The following is a 22464-nucleotide window of genomic DNA, read 5'->3' as shown; positions in this document are numbered from 1 at the left end:
GCATCATTCATGAAAGTGGCGAGATTGGACCGAGTAAAGATTTTCATGTATCTCAATGTTTATGACGTAATACCTGCTAAACTATGTGTCGTACTATGACGTAATTTTACAGCTACAGTCAGAGAATACTGGTAGCAGTTACTTCTGTAAAATATCTGGGACCATGCGTACGGAACGATTTCAAGTGGAATGATCATATAAAATTAATTGTTGGTAAGGCGGGTGCCAGGTTGAGATTCATTGGGAGAGTCCTTAGAAAATGTAGTCCATCAACAAAGGAGGTGGCTTACAAAACACTCGTTCGACCTATACTTGAGTATTGCCCATCAGTGTGCGATCCGTACCAGGTCTGGTTGACAGAGAAGATAGAGAAGGTCCAAAGAAGAGCGGCGCGTTTCGTCACAGGGTTATTTGGTAAGCGTGATAGCGTTACGAAGATGTTTAGCAAACTCAAGTGGCAGACTCTGTAAGAGAGGCGCTCTGCATCGCAGTGTAGCTTGCTGTCCAGGTTTCGAGAGGGTGCGTTTCTGGATGAGGTATCGACTATATTACTTCCCCCTACTTATACCTCCCGATGAGATCACGAATGTAAAATTAGAGAGATTCGAGCGCGCACGGAGGCTTTCCGGCAGTCGTTCTTCCCGCGAACCATACGCGACTGTAACAGGAAAGGGAGGTAATGACAGCGGAGTATAAATGTAGATGTAGATGTAAAGATTGGGACTTTCTACGCGCGCTGATAACCGCGCAGTTGAGCGCCCCACAAACCACTCATCACCATCATTATCATCATCATCATCATCATCATTGATAGTTGCTGAGGAACAACCGACAATTGCTGCGGAACACCCGACCAATGACAGCAAAAGGAAATGTGGAGGGCAGGATGTGTTAACAGCAGCGAAGCCTGTGCACGTATGCTCCGTATGCATTAGACAGTTCATACAGTACTGTGTTTGACGGAGGTGATTGTAGAACCGGTTACTACATTTTCGTGTGATATGACAAGTCTGCAAGACGTCGTTTGAGTGTTTACGATCATGGACGAGCATTTGGACGTCTCGAAGCTGGTCAAAGTGTCACTGCTGTGGCCTCAGCAATGGGTGTGTTGTGTCCAAAAGTGTCATCTCGAGATTTAGAAAAGGCCCCAGAAGGTGGAAATGCTATGCAAAAGCATGGCTGTAGTCATAGATGGACCACAAAGCAATAGGATCGATGCGTAGCCCTAGTGGCGAAAAGGAACAGACATCTCACTCCCAGGTAGATCACTGTAGCCTTGCAACCGCTGTCAGTACACTCGTCTCTGGCAGAACCATTTCACGGCGATTAAATCAGGCGAGTTTCTATGCTCGGAAGCCTGTTTAATGCATCCCAACGCTGTCGTCGAGAAAGAGTTCGCTGGTGTAATGAGTGTGTTGGATGCAGTCAGCAACAGTGGTCCAGAGTGATGTTCTGCGGCGAATACTGCTAGACTGAGGCATGTGATTCCGGCCACCAGTTAGTGTGGAGAGAGAGTGAGAGAGTGGAACACATTACACGCCTTATAATGTTTACGAACGTAAATGGTATGGGCTAGACGTTATGGTCCATCTATTTTGTTTACAGGGGGTTGGTGGGGGGGGGGGGGGGGGGAGGGAAGGAAACGGACGGTAGGTACCGGTTTTTGTTTACGGACGACAGCAGCCGCTCACGCAGAACAGCTGAGGAGTCGGACACACTGGAAAGTGAAGATATTGAACGTATGGAATGACCTGCAGACTCCTCAAACCTAAGCGCTATAGACATTGAACATGCCTGGGATGCTTTTGGCAGACGTGTTTCTTAATTGACACCCCTACCCCGAACAGTGCACGAACTGAAAACCGCCTTGGGAAAGAAGTAGTACAATATCCGCCGTCGAGCACGAATAACAGGTGTAAAATGTGCATTAATGCCAGACGAGGGCATATTCCTTACTGAGAGTCCGATATCGACCTTTATTTTGGGAGTCTGACCTGTGTCAAATATGAACGTTATTTATGCCTGTTCCCTGCTTTCCCATGTGGTGTAATATATTTCATTTTTCGTGATAAATATGCCACTCCACCTCTATTACGTAAGTACTGTGTTTCATATCATACATCATTGTTTGTAATTATTTCTGTCCAACAACATCTCTGTTCCTCAGCGACTGTCAAGCAGTGTAGTGAGTGTAATTTGCATGCAGTAAGTTACGCTGCGGCAAGACATAAACACAATTCCTAAGTCTAATACTTGTCTTCTGTGTTAAAAGTTTGATATAAGATTATATCCCTTAATGAGCAGATTATGAAAGCATTCTAAAGTTTTAAATTCGGTCAATAATTACATAAAATATCGAAAGACTAATTTTTGTTGCCCCTGGAAGCCGTTGGGCGGGCAACCCGTAACTGAGGTTCTGCACCGTCGCAGTTTAATACATGGCAGTCACGATCTTCTTGACTGTGGTCTGTTACGAGGCTGTCAAGAGTCTGCAAAACTGGTCTGATTAGGATAACAATAAATATAAAAATAATGATGAAGTTCAAGAAAGTGGATCTTTTTTAACCAACTTTAAACTTTGTAGTTGGTGCTTACAGCATGACAAGTTCAGCATAGCGGGTGGTTCTCGATGGTTCAAATGGCTCTGAGCACTATGGGACTCAACTGCTGAGGTCATTAGTCCCCTAGAACTTAGAACTAGTTAAACCTAACTAACCTAAGGACATCACAAACATCCATGCCCGAGGCAGGATTCGAACCTGCGACCGTAGCGGTCTTGCGGTTCCAGACTGCAGCGCCTTTAACCGCACGGCCACTTCGGCCGGCGGTGGTTCTCGAATTTGTGGTATGTTTTTCTTGCAAATTACAAATATTATTTTTTTTAAATGGAGTGGAACACATTCCGATAGCTGTCACTATTATCAGCCACATACGACTCCTCAAGACCAGCGTGGCAGTGGGAAAACTACAATGTCATTTAGTAGTCATTTTATGATACAGCAAGAACTGGTGAAAGCGCACTTTACCTTAGCAGCTGACCGTATCGTAGCCTTGATGTAGTTACGTTCGGCTGGGTCGATGTACGGGTGTTGCGACGGCGAATCCGCAGCCTGGAAGAACCAAGGCACGCACCATAGCAGTCCGACGCCTCCGAAAAAGTAAAAGGAAAGCGGCCACCCACCGACGGTCTCGCACAGGACGCCCGTCACCGCCATGGATACAAGGGTTCCAATAAATATTCCTGTCGGCAAACAAATGTCGCAGCAGCTCAGTAACAACAGGAAATATTCGCTGCGCAATCGAATCAGGCATATGATTTCTTACACGTACTCGGTAAAGTTTCGTGGAACTACAAGGAGCAGCCAGAAAGTAAGTTCCAAAGGCTGTCAACTGAAGTACGGACCGCGGATAATGTTTCGACTTGATTCACATCCATGTTCAGATAGCAAGGCACCACTCAATTAGTACGTTCCACATGTTATAACCACACGGTATCAGCCGTTTGACAGGCTCCTTATCCAGGAATCTGTTAATACCAAGAGAAGAAAGATAGATGGGGAGAGATCGCAGACGAAGGAAGGAGGAAGTGGTTCACTGTCAGAATCACTAATGAGTCATGGCACTATGGCTGCCGAATGAGAATGAGTATATTTGCAGATAAAAACAGCGCCAAGTCTCACCTAGCCACGTGCTTTGTGTTACATAGCACGAAGCAGTTTTCATGGGCTGTAGAAATAGATACTGGTGCTTATGACTGAATCACGCTCCAGAAAATTTCATCAGCAATCTACTTTGCCACGAAGCACCAAGAACAGGAGTTTACGAATAGTGAGAACTGGTCTAACTCTGGTTTCCGGTGACGGAGACAAATGATTCCATTCCATGGGATATTGCCTTCTGTTCAGAGCTCCTGAAATACCTTCGTCATGTTCGTATCAACCATACTATTCAAAAATTCCTCATGGTAACAATATGGACACGAAATAGTGTTTGTTCAGTCAGTCGACATATTTATTCAAGATACAAAACACAAAAAGCCACTTCTAACTCGCAACTACGCGTTTCGAGAGTCACGCTCTGCGTTTTTAGATCATCAAACCGACTTACTTGCACATGCGAAGGACGAGTCATGAAATGATGCGTGCAATTGAATAATGCTGTATGGCACATTTTGTCCGACATCAGATCTTTGCTGGTATACTGCCATTTACGACATGTTGGTATGTTAGTGGTAACAGTTCTCATGCTACCCGTCTGAGTGCGGAATTACAAGCCATCGCCGTCATGTATTATGCTCGTTATACGGCAGAACACCGCTTTATACCTCTACTGTAGCTGACAGCAGCGTTAATCTCACTCCCAGTAACAGAAAATGTGTTAATAACGTACGATAAAGCAAAATTAACACTGACCCGTGGAAAGACATTAAAAGGAAGAGAATCCTCAATGGCGGTTTGAAACACACATTAAAAAAAAGGATTGTAATACCGGTGAAACAACCTCCGACAAAAGAGAGGGGAATAAAGCTTTAAATAAATATGTTTAATGTTTCGGTCTTTAAGAGTAATTTTCGTAATACAACAGAGTGATAATGTATGCACTGCAAAGAATAAAGCCCATCTCTAAAGACAGACATGTAGGTCACTAACTCGAACACAACCGTGAGCACAAACAAACGAAATAAGTTATGATGGGCGTTCAGTAGGTAATACAACTCATTTTCTTCTCGCTAATTCCGGTTGAAACAAAGGGGAAATTTGTTGTAGGACGTCGTGGAGTATTCCCGTTTCAGTCTCTATAGTTTCATGAAGTTCAATAGGTGGCGGTGCTATAAGTTGCCTTCAAAATGGGGCCTGTAAGAAACGTGCGTTCCAAGCCCAGAGTTGGCATTTCGTTTCTTTTGATGGAAAACCAGAGCATCGCAGATATTCACAGACGCTTGCAGAATGTCTACAGAGACCTGGCAGTGAACAAAAGCACGGTGAGTCGATGGGCGAGGTATCTGTTATCATTCCAAAAGGTGTCGCGCAAAACCTTTCCGATCTCCCGCGAGCTAGCCAGAAGCACACGTCTGTGACTCCTACAATGTTGGGAGGTGCGGACACTCTCATTCGAGGTGCCCGGCGAAGCACAATCAAACACCTCGCTGCACAAATGGACGTCTCCGTTGGTAGTGCTGACGCATTCGCCCACCAGTTGGGGTATTCAAAGATGTGTGCCCTCTGAGTTCCTCGCCGCCTGACAAAAAACCATAAACAGCAACGAGGAACCATCTGTGCGTAATTGCTTGCACATTGAGAGGCTGATCGCGACAATTTTTTGTTGAACGTCGTCACAGGCGACGAAACATGAGATCATCAATGCGAAATGGAAACAAAATGGCAATCCATGAAGTGGCTCAACATCACCTCTCCCCCGAAGAAAAAATTTAAAACTGCACTCTCAGCCGATAAAGCCGTGGCAACGGTCTTCTGGTTCTCTGAAGGGGTTATTCTGTTTGATGTACTCCCTCAGGCTACAATGATCAACACTTAAGTATATTATGCTATCCTCAGGAAATTAAAGTAGCGACTTCAGCGTGTTCGTCGCCACGAAAATAGAAACTAAGTTCTCTTGATCCATGACAACGCAAGATCTCATACAAGTTTGCGCACCCGGGAGGAGCTCACGAAACTTCATTGGACTGTTCTCTCTCATCCACCCTACAGCTCGAATCTCGCACCTTCCAACTTCCATCTGTTTGGCCCAATGAAGAATGCACTCCGCAGGAAGCAGTACGTGGATGATGTGGAGATTTTTGATGCATCAAGGCATTGGCTCCGACATCGACCAATAGAGTGGAACCACGCGGGCACTCAGGCCCTCTCATTAAGTCGGCGTAAAGCCGTCGCATTGAACGGAGAGTATGTTGAAAAGCAGAGTTTGTAGCCGAGGTGAATAATATGGTGTATTGGAATTCTGAATAAAACCAACCTGCTTTCAGAAAAAAAATATGCTGCATTACTTGCTGAACGTTCCACGTACATCTGTTTCAAAATTTGGTAATCCTAGCAACTGTTTTAAAAGTATCTGTAAATACAGTACATAACCCGTGAAATCAAGTTAAAGCAGTACTGGGAATACAATGGTTTGAGTTACTATGAGCACTCTTTGCACGGGAGCAAATGAACTAGGTAGACAGAAGAAATCTCCGTTGCCCTGGACCAGGCTCAATGTGTGGGTGATAAGGACAGTGGAGAAGATCCTAGATTACGTCCCCGTAGATGGGATGTGGTGCCGTCATTCATTCACCTATTCCATTGTGTATGAGTATTCACAATATGAATGACATGTCAAGGATTATTAATTCAATAAAGTGACAAGAATAACAGAGCAACAAGTACTGGGTGAGCAGCATCCCATCAACGACTTTGTCGTGCAACTGTGGTTGGCAAATCGATCACCATTTAGTAATCACTGAGTTTAACTCTCTAGAAAATATCCAGTAGAGCAACCTTATATTCTTAGTTATAGACTGTGTTGCTGACAGCACATATCATCAACAACAATTTAATATCACACGTTAATGGGATATATTACGTTTACTGAACGAAAGTTACAACACGGTTTGTTGACACCCAGGAAAATAACGGAATCCACGCTCCTTCATGCTTACCTAGGAAAACATTGGAAAACGGGCTCCTTGACGCTTACCTAAGAAAATAATGGAGAACAGGCTCCTTTCGTGGTCTGGTGCCCACCTGCAAACTGTCGTCTGTATAGCTGGTATTATGCCACCCTGTAAACGAAAAAGACGATATTCGAATCTGATCTGCGCAGTCAGGTAATAAAAGAAAAATAAATTAATGACAAAGATATCGTAAGATGCTGAAATGCTTTAATTGCATAAGGGAGCTGTAGTGAACATAAACTACACAATTTGCTCTTAATGTGCCCTGCTTGATTTCGATTTTCGTACTTGGAGAAGCGAGTAAGAATGAAAGAGATCGAGAGAGAGAGAGAGAGAGAGACACAGAGACAGAAAAGAAATGATTTGCAGGTCCGTGGTAATGACAAGCAATCAGCAGCACACAGCGCACATATTTGTATCTTAATTTAAGCAAGTGAACTTTGAAGAGAATTGTTTTCAATACCACTTTACTCATTGTAGTTATCAGCAGCGGTGAAGTAGAGAATTCCAGTAGAATACATCGCGAATCGATAGTGTAACGTACCGATACTGTACAGGTAGATAACAAGTAGTCCCAGACACATTCAAATAGCCAAAAATGTTAAATATCATGTAAACTGAAGTTGTAGGAGGGGAGAAAGGTTAGGAAATGGAAGGAATTATTGATGTCAGATGTATTGGGACTTCATGTGGAACCAGCGGCAACAAGTGAAAATGTGTACCGGACTGGGAGTCAAACCCGAGGCAGTTGCATTAACCATTGCGCCGTACGGACAGAGTGTTTGTCATTTCTCGGACTATCTCGGCACGCCCCTCGGCCCACCCATGTTCCCAACTATAGAGCAGTTGTCTTCTATGTCCTCCATACTCACCACTTTGAGATGCCCACAGAAGGCCGAATGTAATTGTGCACCCGCACTGAAGTTGGTGGGTTCATTGCACATTGAAGCGCATCAATTATATGAATACATGATGTCTGTTGCTTCCGGCATGTCCGAAAGAACATACACCCATGCATACATATAAGACTGGTTTGATAAAGTATTCCACGCTAATCTGTCCTGTGCATGTGTGAGACGCTTCATCTCTCTATTTACAACTGTTGCAACCTACTTCCATTTTAACCTACTTTCTTCATTGACGCATAGGTCTCTGCCTACAATTTTTCTCGCACATACTTCCTTCTATAGCCAAACTGGCTATTTCTTGATGCCTCTGAGTCCTATCTTTTAGTGAAGTTTTGCCATAGACTTCTTTATCCTCCATTTCGGTTCAGTACCTCCTCACTATGTATCCGATCTATCCATGTGATTTCAGCATTCTTCTATAGCACTTCATTCACAGAACTTCTACTGTCGTCTTGTGTGAATTGTTTGTCGTGCACGTGTCACTTCCATATAAGATAACACTTCATGTACGTAGATTTTCGCCTCAGGTAATTGCTATGTGTTAGTTCGCCAATAGTCTCTTTTTTCTTCATTGTATTTGTTTTTAGTGCGAGGTTAGTACCTTTCACTCGCCGATTTTGTTCATACGAATTTAAAATGTGAAAGAATGTATCCGAACGTACGAAACTTTATTTGTAAATTTAATATTTTAATTGTACTTTTTAGTAATATTTATGTAAGCAATGTAAATTTTATGATATATGTAATCAACATGGAGATTAAAAAAGAGGGATGGCGCTGTAAAGCTGTAAGTTGTTTTGAAGCCAAAGTGGCCAGGGCCTACCGACGTCTTAAATAGCCCAAAACATTAGCAAACTACTGTTTACGATTGCTTCTTGTTCTTTCTTTCCCTCGTGTACACGTAACAGCTGTTTTAAATACTAAAAATTACAGTGCTCACCTGAATCACATAGTGTCAAGAAGATAATTTCAAATGTTTTCCTGTCTTGAATACATATTTGCTGCAGTAATACGACGCATTTGGGCTCGTTAATGTAATTTTTTTTTTGTGTGCGTGTGTTATATTTCGAATAACCAAGAAGACAAGGATAACATTTGAGAAGGAAACTTTCGTAATCCATTTAGTTCTACTGTACTTGTATCGACAGCAAACGAAACTGGAACTCCGAAACCAATGCTTGTTTGCTTATTGGTACTGCTTCTTGTTCGCTACGTTTGCAGCTTTCAACACGTATGCACTACATTTTTAATGTTTACATTTGTAAAAAACTTACCTACGTGTTCTTTGTTAGCCCACAAACATGTGCAGTGAGGAAAGAAACAAGGCATGCTATCGTATCTCATGGACATCAACAAAGTGAACGATTATTGAAACGTCACAGAAACATAATTTCATAGAGATATACCTTCACACAGAATAGAATTATTGTTTTATTTGATTGTCAGTACATTAGTTTCACTGTAGTTTACACATCGGTCTACTTTGAAATCTTACCTATGATGTGTCATTCAGTGTGCGACTAATAACAGTAAGTAACAGCGTAAAAGAACGATATAATTTTTTAAAACATGTTCAAACATTGTGCAGTGTTATAAATGTTATTTAGCGAAACATCTAACACGTTTAGACCCCGTAAAATGGATATTTTGCTTTAACATATACGTAAATCTTTTTTGGTAATGATAGCCTAAGCTGTGTAACATGTAGGCCTACTGTTCGAGCAGTAGCCTATTTGCTACTTTTCCCAGAATATTTCCCGCCAGTAATTCTACCAGTTTTTCAGGAACAACCAAATATATCACAACTGTAATGTATGTCTACTTTGATCATCTGCTTGATTATACTTTTGAATTTCTTTTTGAGCTTTTGAAAGTGTATACACCTATAAAACGTACATCATGCTCTGTGACATACGAATAGTTAGTTTCATGTGACATGTATCATTTGCACAATAAATAGTAATGATGGGGAACGAGTCATTTTATAACATTTCTTCCACTCAATTTTTGTAAATATGCTTCCGTTCTGATCATGTATTACTTTTTTTGGATTTTTTTAAATTAACGATATACACATTAATCAGTAATGCCCACCCATAATTCCTACCCATCACCATTCTTCCAGCTATAGATTACGATCGGATCGTTAGTACACCTATATACGACGCTGGCGTTTTTTTACGAGACAACTACGTCTCCACACAATCGAAGCACCAGATGATATTTGGGACACATACCGCGAAAGTCGATAGATACCCCAACGGTCAAAAATGGACATGGGCATGCCAGGGTGATGTCACGGCGAAGTACCTCCTCTGTGAGCCATGGAGGTATAAATGCTGAGTACCCAATGTTTAGGGGCTATGTAAGATGGCGGACGTCGCCTTTAAGTTCGTGACGCAATGACAACTGCTTTTTTTTTTACTTCCATGGTAATCAAATACTATGCCCGTTAGGACAAAAATAAACCCAGTGTTTCATAATCGAGGTAGTAGACGGAAGACGGTTGATAGTGAGCTGGTGGCGAACTGATGATCAGGTAACGAAAAGAAAGAAATACTTTGAAGCTATGTTTAGACTGTGGCGTGCTGAGAAGAGTGCACCTGGAAGGAGATGAAAGAGAGTAACTTTGGGAACCTGTCAGTGAAATGAAGAATGTATCAGACACTGTATAATGGCGTCATAGTAGAAGGCGTTGGTGCACTTTTCCTTCCGAACGTTGGGATGTAAATTATTCGAAAACTATGTTGATGTATCAAGAAAGCAGAGAAGCCGACTGAAAGACAGAAGAAGAACCGGAATTAATTTTCCGGTTTAGATTTGCAAGAGAGAGAAGAAAAATAGAACAGATCGAGAATTGTCCAGTGGCAGACGGAAACTACATCGAGTCTGAAGAATTCTGAAGAACTTTTTGGATTCTTATTGAAGACGTGGAGGCGGAAGGAATGAGAGGATGGTGTAACGAATAGTGAATTTCCGCCTTATAGTATTCGTTACTGACGAGAAAGGCGTACGTGGACTGTAAGAAATAAACATATTGTTAATCTGAATCAGTGACTATCGCGTTGACTTTCTTAGGTAATGGACTATGTTTAATTATTTGTGAGACCATAGTGCATGATTTGTGGAAAGTGAATTTTGAGATGAAGGCGCATCTACCAACCGAATACACACGATAGTGTGGGTGTGCGCTGTTGCCATTAACATTTGCATTTTCTACAATATATCACGCTGAAACCAATCTCGGATCCTCCAATGTGCTCTATGAGATGTTTACTGTACAACGATATATTGTTTGGAGCGGAATCTTGGTCGCATTAGTTTTCAACTAAATTTTATTAAATATGATGTGCAGACGTCGAGATTTTCCCAGCCGTTTCACAATCAGATCAGCGAGGCAGCGCGGTCTAGAGCTTTTCACGCAGCGTTCTGCTATCTCCCAACTGCCTTCAGCCACAAGTATGTGCTCAAAAATACATTTTCTCACAGCAGACAGCTGACAATAACAAAAGCATGCTTATAACGCCTCCAATTGTCGTAATCGTCATTAAACCTAGAGAAATCCGTTAACTGAAACCCAAAATACTGATTGTTGTTGTGGTATTCAGTCCTGAGACTTTTGATGCAGCTCTCCATGCTACCCTATCCTGTGCAACCTTCTTCATCTCCCAGTACTTACTGCAACCTACATCCTTCTGAATCTGCTTAGTGTATTCAGCTCTTGGTCTCCCTCTACGATTTTTACCCTCCACGCAGCCCTCCAATGCTAAATTTGTGATCCCTTGATGCCTCAGAACATGTCCTACTAACCGGTCCCTTCCTCTAGTCAAGTTGTGCCACAAACTCCTCTTCTCCCCAATTCTATTCAATACTTCATCATTAGTTATGTGATCTACCCATCTAATCTTCAGCATTCTTCTGTAGCACCACATTTCGTAAGCTTCTATTCTCTTCTTGTCTAAACTATTTATCGTCCATGTTTCACTTCCATACATGGCTACGCTCCATACAAACACTTTCAGAAACGACTTCCTGACCCTTAAATTTATACTCGATGTTAACAAATTTATCTTCTTCAGAAATGCTTTCCTTGCCATTGCCAGTCTACATTTTATATCTTTTCTACTTCGATCACCATCAGTTATTTTGCTCCACAAATAGCAAAACTCCTTTACTACATTAAGTGTCTCATTTCCTAATCTAAGTCCCTCAGCATCACCCGATTTAATTCGACCACATTCCATTATCCTCGTTTTGCTTTTGTTGATGTTCATCTTATATCCTCCTTTCAAGACACTGTCCATTCCGTTCAACTGCTCTTCCAAGTCCTTTGCTGTCTCTGACAGAATTACAATGTCATCGGCGAACCTCAAAGTTTTTATTTCTTCTCCATGGATTTTAATACCTACTCTGAATTTTTCTTTTGTTTCCTTTACTGCTTGCTCAATATACAGATTGAATAACATCGGGGAGAGGCTACAACCATGTCTCACTCCCTTCCCAACCACTGCTTCCCTTTCATGTCCCTCGACTCTTATAACTGCCATCTGGTTTCTGTACAAATTGTAAATAGCCTTTCGCTCCCTGTATTTTACCCCTGCCACCTTTAGAATTTGAAAGAGAGTATTCCAGTCAACATTGTCAAATGCTTTCTCTAAGTCTACAAATGCTAGAAACGTAGGTTTGCCTTTCCTTAATCTTTCTTCTAAGATAAGTCGTAAGGTCAGTATTGCCTCACGTGTTCCAGTGTTTCTACGGAATCCAAACTGATCTTCCCCGAGGTCGGCTTCTACTAGTTTTTCCATTCGTCTGTAAAGAATTCGCGTTAGTATTTTGCAGCTGTGACTTATTAAACTTATGGTTCGGTAATTTTCACATCTGTCAACACCTGCTATCTTTGGGATTGGAATGATTATTGTCAGGACTGGCTCTCCCAAGGCCATCAGTAGTTCTAATGGAATGTTGTCTACTCCCGGGGCCTTGTTTCGACTCAGGTCTTTCAGTGCTCTGTCAAACTCTTCACGCAGTATCGTATCTCCCATTTCATCTTCAGCTACATCCTCTTCCATTTCCATAATATTGTCCTCAAGTACATCGCCCTTGTATAGACCCTCTATATACTCCTTCCACCTTTCTGCTTTCCCCTCTTTGCTTAGAACTGGGTTTCCATCTGAGCTCTTGATATTCATACAAGTGGTTCTATTTTCTCCAAAGGTCTCTTTAATTTTCCTGTAGGCAGTATCTATCTTACCCCTAGTGAGATAAGCCTCTACATCCTTACATTTGTCCTCTAGCCATCCCTGCTTAGCCATTTTGCACCTCCTGTCGATCTCATTTTTGAGACGTCTGTATTCCTTTTTGCCTGCTTCATTTACTGCATTTTTATATTTTCTCCTTTCGTCAATTAAGTTCAATATTTCTTCTGTTCCCTAAGGAGTTCTACTAGCCCTCGTCTTTTTACTTACTTGATCCTCTGCTGCATTCACTACTTCATCCCTCAGAGCTACCCGTTCTTCTTCTACTGTACTTCTTTCCCCCATTCCCGTCAATTGTGCCCTTATGCTCTCCCTGAAACTCTGTACAACCTCTGGTTCTTTCAGTTTATCCAGGTCTCATCTCCTTAAATTCCCACCTTTTTGCAGTTTCTTCGGTTTTAATCTACAGTTCATAACCAATAGATTGTGGTCAGAGTCCACATCTGTCCCTGGAAATGTCTTACAATTTAAAACCTGGTTCCTAAATCTCTGTCTTACCATTATATAATCTATCTGATACCTTCTAGTATCTCCAGGATTCTTCCATGTATACAACCTTCATTCATGATTCTTGAACCATGTGTTAGCTATGATTAAGTTATGCTCTGTGCAAAACTCTACCAGGCGGCTTCCTCTTTCATTTCTTAGCCCCCAATCCATATTCACCTACTATGTTTCCTTCTTTCCCTTTTCCTACTCTCGAATTCCAGTCACCCATTACTATCAAATTTTCATCTCCTTTCACTACCTGAATAATTTCTTTTATCTCATCATACATTTCTTCAATTTCTTCATCATCTGCAGAGCTAGCTGGCATATAAACTTGTATTACTGTAGTGGGCGTGGGCTTCGTGTCTATCTTGGCCACAATAATGCGTTCACTATGCTGTTTGTAGTAGCTTACCCGCACTCCTATTTCTTTATTCATTATTAAACTAACACCTGCATTACCACTATTTGATTTTGTGTTTATAACCCTGTATTCACCTGACCAAAAGTCTTGTTCCTCCTGCCACCGAACAGCACTAATTCCCACTACATCTAACTTGAACCTATCCATTTCTCTTTTTAAATTTTCTAATCTACCTGCCCGGTTAAGGGATCTGACATTCCACGCTCCGATCCGTAGAACGCCAGTTTTCTTTTTCCCGATAACGACGTCCTCTTGAGTAGTCCCCGCCCGGAGATCCGAATGGGGGACTATTTTACCTCCGGAATATTTTACCCAAGAGGTCGCCATCATCATTTATCCATACAGTAAAGCAGCATGCCCTCGGGAAAAATTAAGGCCGTAGTTTCCCCTTGCTTTCAGCCATTCGCAGTACCAGCACAGCACAAAATACTGATACGCAGCAGGAAATGAAATAACAAAACTAAAATTAAACTTGCAATGCAAAACTGTGTAGAACAGACTCGGATTAACGATAGATAGACTGACTTTAATTGTATACACAGACATTGTAATTTCAATTTAAATTTCATACCATACAATTTCTGTGTATGTATATCCAGTTAAATTCATTTTCTTGTGAGAATTTTTGAAGATTATTTGGATGTTTAGTACTATACATTTATATTAGCTTCGATTTAATTATTCTCTTTCAGAAATGTTTTTCTTGCTGTGCCGGTTTGCATTTTATATTTTCCCTACTTGCACATTTACCAATTGTCTTCCTGTCCACATAGCAAAACCCGTATACTACTTTTAGAGTCTTCTTTCCTAACCAGATTCCCTCTGCATCGCCTGAAACTTGACTACATTCCATTTCTTTTTTTAATTTTGTCAATGTTCATCTTATGACCTCTTTTCCGTCGGCTGTTCATCCAAGTCCTTTACTGTCTCTGAAAGAAGTACATTGTCATTGGCGAACAAAGCTTTTATTTCTTCTCTCTGAACTTTAATTCTCCTTCCTAATTTTTCCTTGGTTTCCTTTGCTGCTTGCTCGGTTTCACATACTGTTTGCTCAATGTGCAAATAGAAAATTGTATATTCTATCATGATAGGTGCCCCACTGATGATTTAACCTCTGGTGTGGTTAACGAACAGGCAGTGGTAACTGCCAATGTTTTGTGATTTCTCTTCGAGGTCAAATTAACTTACACCAGCTAAAATGTTCAAAATAATAATAAATTTATACATAACAGAAATTCTTATGTGATATGTGTTTGGGCTGAAATTTAGATCAGGGCCAGCGGCAGTCACGGCGGTGTTTATCAACTACTATAGGTTGACAACGCTTCAGTTTGCGTAGCCAATGGAATGATTCTTTTACGTGACCAATGAGAGGCGAGAAGAAAGTCAATGTATTTTTAGCGCCGAAATTGAAACCATTGTCTTGTTTGCTGTTTTTCCGTGTATTAATGAGTTTCGAGACAAATATATGTGAACTATGGTATCGACTGCTATAAAGTGGACTGATTTAATTGATTTAGTTCTGCATGGCGATATCGTCCGTTGATACACTTCTCACGGATTAATTGCAGACACAAAAATGTATCAGGTATGGTGCGAAATGATTATGTAATCGATAGGTCAACGTTTTTTAATTAAATCGTGGGAGAAGGTATAGATCAATGTTTATCAATAATAGAGTCACACGTTCGATATATTAATGAACATTAGTCCAACTACTGCCTTCCATTACTTCATCAAAAATCATTGATTCACCTACCTTCTCCTGGGATTTAAGTAAAAAATATTGATCCACTTACTTAGTATGCTGTCGCAGATCGATTGCGTAGCAACACAGAGCAGAGAAATATTTCACTGATTTTTCGGATATATCATGGGTTGTGAAGCTGTAATTGGTCTGCAGATACTGCACAGTAAAATGGCTGCGACTCAAAGAAGGAGCAATTAAATTTATAATCCTCGTTTACACCAATGTTTCACCCTTTCTTCCGAATGTATTATTTCGAAACACGTCGTTGCTCGCTGCTCTCTGATTGACTGCGTAACACAAACAGCTGAAGCATCTTCTTTTGTTCCTATCATACGCACGGCAAACGCTGACAACATTCCTGCACGAAACACTTAAATATAGCACTGGACCTATTCTGAACTTTTACCTTCTTTTTGCATTACATTCAGAAACTGATAAGTAATAGCATAACTCACATAAACTAAACATAAACTACATAAGACAATATATTGTTATTTTGCATTAAAGATTTTTTGTCTAGCTTGAGAGTTTGAGCACTGTGTTCATACGTAGGTTGTATATGTAGAAAGTTTGAGACAATGCAGTATAAGAGAAGTTTAATAGTGTATTTTATTATTGATTATATAGACGCGATCAAAGCGGCAGTGATGTGATATTGGTGTTCAAATGAATTTTAAAGAGGCAACAGCCTAGTTATGTTAACTTAATATACAGTGTAGTGCCACTGGGTACTTAAGAGGGCAACACTAGTATCAAGGCAATACAGAGACAAAACAACACACTTTTATTTATTTGGTAAAATGGTAAAGATGTTTTGCCCGTTTGTCATTTTAGCAGCGTGTTTTCAGACGAACACCTTCAGATAATACTTTCTAATAGTTAGTTTTATATTCGATTTAAATATTCTCTTTCAGAAACGTTTTTCTTGCATTTTATATGTTCTCTACCTGCACCATTATCAATTATTTTACTGCCCACATTGCAAACCCCATCTACTACCTTTAGAGTCTTCTTTCCTAACCAAATTCCCTTAGCATCGCCCGATTTAAATCGACAACATTGCATCAATCTTGTTTTAATTTTGCCAATGTTCATCTTACGACCTCTTTTCCGTCGGCTGTTGATCCAAGTCTTTTACTGTTTCTGAAAGAATTGCAATGTCATTGGCAAACAAAGTTTTTATTTCTTCTCTCTGAACTTTAATTCTACTTCCAAATTTTTCCTTGGTTTTCTTTGCTGCTTGCTCGGTTTCACTTACTATTTGCGCAATGTGCAAATATAACGTCGTATATTCTATCAAGATAGGTGCCCCACGGATGATTTAACCTCTGGTGTGGTTAACGAACAGGCAGTGGTAACTGGTTCCTTTAGAAAATCGTTTTGTAAAAACTGCAGTGACAGAGAAAAAGACACACTTTTATCAAGATAAAGACAATATTGTGAAAAGGAAAGTGAAAATTTGTCATGGGATGATATTTTATTGGATGTTAAGATGTAACAGTTTCAATTAAGTATATAGATTCTGTAATTAGATAAAAATGGTTCAAATGGCTCTGAGCACTATGCGACTTAACTTCTGAGGTCATCAATCGCTTAGAACATAGAACTAAGTAAACCTAACTAACCTAAGGACATCACATACATCCATGCTCGAGGCAGGACTCGAATCTGCGACCGTAGCGGTCGCCCGGTTTCAGACTGTAGCGCCTAGAACCGCACGGCCACCCCGGCCGGCTGTAATTAGAGCTCGGTAAATAATAGAATATCAAATGAGTTCTACTATGCGACAAACCTTTCGATTTATCGCATTCTGGGGTGCGTGAATGTCAATTTTCTGCGTATTTATTCAAGCGCCTCCTCATTTGCATTCATGAGGCTGAGAAGCCACATTCAACACATTTCCATCCCAGACAGCCCGAGGTACCAGGAATCGACTCTGGGATCTCGTCGTTCGGTGTCAGCCACGCTCATAACAAGACCATTGGCAGCTGCTCCAGAGTGAGATGAGTCTACACTGAGGAGTCTGGCATGGGTATTTGTAGACTTTGGCTATTTTCATTTTTAGGAACAAAGTTATTAAATTATCTAACCGTTTTATTGTGAAAATAATTTTCACAGAAGACACAACTTTTGAAGGTGTAGCTCACTGCAAGTTCACGGAAGTATTAAAGCAATGTTTGTAATGTACATCCCTTGAGCTAATTTTTGGAATTTTGGGAATATAAAGCAAGAGAATAATCAAAGAAAGTCAGCAGGTTTTAGTTTGCAGCAAGTCCTAATCTAAAGTAGATGACAGGCTGACTGACTGGTGATTATTCTGTGCACTCCATACATTCTTGATTCATAAGCACCAATACCACTACTATGTAGCGGACGCCTGCTGACATCTTATCCGGCAGACAGGAGCCTTTTTCACCACGTCCTATTCCTGTTCTCACAGCGAGTACTGCAATTCAAGACATCGCAGGTTTACTACCGTATTAGCGTTTTCCAGTCTCCATTAAGCTGGGAATAGTACCAAAACGAAAGTAGTATGGTGTTACAAAATAGTTCATAACCACTCTGCCCAACAGAATAGGCAAAGGAAGAACAAAGTACCTTACAGTGGTAGATTATGCTGTCATCATGATTTTTTTTATTGGTTATATAATTACTGTCGATGACTCTCTGTATCTCCTCCATGTTCAAACAACATCATCGCTTTGGTTCACTCCGAGACGCCTGGCCACTTCCCCTGTTGGAGAGCCCTTCCTGGCACAAAGTAAAAATGCGGCCGCGATAGAACCGCGGTATTGACCGTCTAGGCAACATGAGCCGTGTACCTCCTTCCTGGTGGAGTGACTGGAACTGATCGGCTGTAGAACCCCCGCCGTCTAATAGGCGCTGCTCATGCATGGTTGTTTACATCATTGGGCGGGTTTAGTTACATCTCTGAACAGTCAAAGGGACTGTGTCTGTGATACAGTATCCACAGTCAACGTCTTCCTTCAGGAGTTCTGGGAACCGGGATGATGCAAAACTTTTTTAGATGTGTGTAATAACTGCAAAATTACAACCGGCTTTCACAGTGCCATACATCCGCATTATCCATACTAATATTATAACGCAAAAGTAACTCTGCCTGTTATGCTTTCACGACTAAACCACGGAACTGATTTTGTTAACAGCTGGTATGGAGATAGCTCGAAAGCTGAGAAAGTATATAGGCTACTTTAGAATGTGTGTAGTACAACATAATTATTGATTTGAAGACTATAACGCGCAGTATGGAACAATAATTACTCTTTGAAGGAACCATTTACTCTTTGTCTTTTGCACTTTATCATATTTGTGAAAATGCTTTCATTGTTTGATATGTTCTATGTAACACGACTCAACGTAATGAATGAAATGTTCATACAATCCTCTACAGTGTTTATTCCAGTACTTCCTTTGTAATGTTAGTCACAAACACGTCACATTTTGGCCGCTGAGTGTCATGCGCCTCGTGTAAGTTTTTTGTTGCTTTCATATTTGCGTTTGACGGGAGTGTTAGATTGCATACAGTGCTGCCTGTACTTAATCAGTGCTCAATCACACGCTGAGAATAGGGTTGAACAGTTTTATTAGCTCGAAAACAGTATGGAAAAAAATCATCACAGGGGGATGGATCAAAAATGTAGGCATCATAACGCATTAAAATGGGAGGGAGAAACGGTTGGTATGTGTTGCTCTGGTGGCAAATTCTCACACCCAGTACGAAGCGAGCCAGAGAAACCTCTGAAAACTTTACTTCTGCGTGAATTAATGAATGGAGATTTTTTAAAATATAATTGGATAATATAATGCATGCTTTCAGATTCGATATAAAGCAAAATAATAGAAACACGTTCATTATCTACCTGCATACCGGCATTGCATACTTTTTTTTTACATACGTCTCTACACCACTACATACACAGACATCTCGTAAAATTACTGGCTTACTTACTCATCATCACTCATAATTACCATCTACTGATACGCGAGAGAAGCAGCGGGTATCAGCTAATTTATTATACACTATGTGTGTGCATGGTATTTTCAAGTGTTACAATCTTTTTAAATTCTCATATTCTTATACGTCATTTTATATCGATTCTTATATTAATCATTATATTTTATTATTATATTTATTCTCTAAGAAGATGGATTCCCTTGGATGATACTGATCGTAGAGATCTCCGAAGCATAGAAATTTGGAACATCACGAACACTGCGCAGAGCCAGGTTTGCTGCAGTGACATTTCTTCATATGAATCTCACTCGGAAAAGAAATATCGTTAACGTTGCTAAAGATTTCACGCGATGGCGACAATTTCGCGCCTAACCACGCATAACGGATCACTTTACCGAAAACTGGCGGTTGCAACTGATTATGAATCAAGATACGTTAAAGGAGTTACAGTGGAAACAATTTCAAATAATTTCTCATTCACTTATTCTTTGTTTCTTCCCTTTTTTCTTCTTTTTAATTCTTTCACCAGACGTAGAACTTGTAGGCGAATAAAAACAACGTTATATCAATATACATTTGGAAACATTCGTGTGATTATCTTCTGCGGACATGGGTAGATAACTGACTGCAGCACCATTCGGAAGCGAGGAGTGGTGTCCAGGTCAGAGGTATACAGCTTTCGCTTTTAGCCTGTCAAGATTGTCTATTAGCCAGGCAAGCAAGCTGCCTCACGCTGTCAGCTACGTAGCAGCTTATTCTCTGTACGCTTTTATTGTGATGTCATGAGTAGGGTTTGGAGGGAGATGAAAAGTCCTTATTTACTCGAGTGTCACAAGACGAAGCTGAATGAAATACACTCCTGGAAATGGAAAAAAGAACACATTGACACCGGTGTGTCAAACCCACCATACTTGCTCCGGACACTGCGAGAGGGCTGTACAAGCAATGATCACACGCACGGCACAGCGGACACACCAGGAACCGCGGTGTTGGCCGTCGAATGGCGCTAGCTGCGCAGCATTTGTGCACCGCCGCCGTCAGTGTCAGCCAGTTTGACGTGGCATACGGAGCTCCATCGCAGTCTTTAACACTGGTAGCATGCCGCGACAGCGTGGACGTGAACCGTATGTGCTGTTGACGGACTTTGAGCGAGGGCGTATAGTGGGCATGCGGGAGGCCGGGTGGACGTACCGCCGAATTGCTCAACACGTGGGGCGTGAGGTCTCCACAGTACATCGATGTTGTCGCCAGTGGTCGGCGGAAGGTGCACGTGCCCGTCGACCTGGGACCGGACCGCAGCGACGCACGGATGCACGCCAAGACCGTAGGGTCCTACGCAGTGCCGTAGGGGACCGCACCGCCACTTCCCAGCAAATTAGGGACACTGTTGCTCCTGGGGTATCGGCGAGGACCATTCGCAACCGTCTCCATGAAGCTGGGCTACGGTTCCGCACACCGTTAGGCCGTCTTCCGCTCACGCCCCAACATCGTGCAGCCCGCCTCCAGTGGTGTCGCGACAGGCGTGAATGGAGGGACGAATGGAGACGTGTCGTCTTCAGCGATGAGAGTCGCTTCTGCCTTGGTGCCAATGATGGTCGTATGCGTGTTTGGCGCCGTGCAGGTGAGCGCCACAATCAGGACTGCATACGACCGAGGCACACAGGGCCAACACCCGGCATCATGGTGTGGGGAGCGATCTCCTACACTGGCCGTACACCACTGGTGATCGTCGAGGGGACACTGAATAGTGCACGGTACATCCAAACCGTCATCGAACCCATCGTTCTACCATTCCTAGACCGGCAAGGGAACTTGCTGTTCCAACAGGACAATGCACGTCCTCATGTATCCCGTGCCACCCAACGTGCTCTAGAAGGTGTAAGTCAACTACCCTGGCCAGCAAGATATCCGGATCTGTCCCCCATTGAGCATGTTTGGGACTGGATGAAGCGTCGTCTCACGCGGTCTGCACGTCCAGCACGAACGCTGGTCCAACTGAGGCGCCAGGTGGAAATGGCATGGCAAGCCGTTCCACAGGACTACATCCAGCATCTCTACGATCGTCTCCATGGGAGAATAGCAGCCTGCATTGCTGCGAAAGGTGGATATACACTGTACTAGTGCCGACATTGTGCATGCTCTGTTGCCTGTGTCTATGTGCCTGTGGTTCTGTCAGTGTGATCATGTGATGTATCTGACCCCAGGAATGTGTCAATAAAGTTTCCTCTTCCTGGGACAATGAATTCACGGTGTTCTTATTTTAATTTCCAGGAGTGTATATGTATTTCACAGTAGGCCAGAAAGTGGTGGATATTAGTTATCCCTGCCGATTTATTTTAAGCTGCCTCATTAACAAACGACAGCTTTTCGCTTGCTGGGCTTAGGCTCTGTCTCGTGACTAGTATATATTTCTCAATTCTTAAATTCTCTACAATCTCCTTAATCTTTGGCTGGTCCATCCTGCTGCTCCCACCGCTATGATAAATGAGCTTCAGTGGAAATTCCTACGCATACATAAGCCTGGCAAGTGGATTGATAGCTCAACCTGTTGGCAGAGGCATCTGACTGAACGGGTCCAGTGATGCTTGCCAGGCTTGCGGAAACCCAGGCTGGCCTGCTTTGACCACTGCACTTTAGTGCACATGCACTCTTGTTTCTCTGGTGCGGCAGGTTGAACTGCTTTACTGGTTGCGGCGGGCACGGGACAGGCGGGATGGAAGGAGAATTTGTACACCTCTGGTCCAGGCAGAGCTGATGGCTGTCTGACGTCCGGAATGGAATCGACCACATCTTCTGGCAGGGAGCCAGCGGTGGGCCGCGGTGGAAAGTGGCTGACAAGACTTTGGGACGTCGCCGGAGACTATGGACTGGCGCGACGGCCGAGCTTGTTTCTTATAGGCAGAGCTGGCCCAGGATGTATCGGTGTCAGTGTGGGTCCCTATGGCGTAGGACAGGTTGCTAATGTCGTCATCAGCTACAAGCAGCCACGGTG

General features: G+C 42.2%; 1 protein-coding gene across 1 annotated transcript in view; it reads right to left on the bottom strand.

The window, feature by feature from the left end:
- Positions 1-22464, bottom strand: part of LOC124607040 (sialin-like) — a 100829-nt gene that overhangs the window by 41800 nt on the left and 36565 nt on the right. Inside the window, exons 4-5 of the mRNA XM_047139214.1 lie at positions 6694-6778; positions 3027-3241 (exon numbers count right to left, since the gene is read on the bottom strand). Of these exons, the coding sequence (XP_046995170.1) occupies positions 3027-3241; positions 6694-6778 (300 nt within the window). The remainder of the gene's footprint in view (positions 1-3026; positions 3242-6693; positions 6779-22464) is intronic.

This window comes from Schistocerca americana, chromosome 3 (genome assembly GCF_021461395.2).
Source record: "Schistocerca americana isolate TAMUIC-IGC-003095 chromosome 3, iqSchAmer2.1, whole genome shotgun sequence".
Classification (NCBI taxonomy): Eukaryota; Metazoa; Arthropoda; class Insecta; order Orthoptera; family Acrididae; genus Schistocerca; species Schistocerca americana.
The sequence above is the reverse complement of the archived record's forward strand: the minus strand, read 5'-3'. Positions and strand labels throughout refer to the sequence as shown.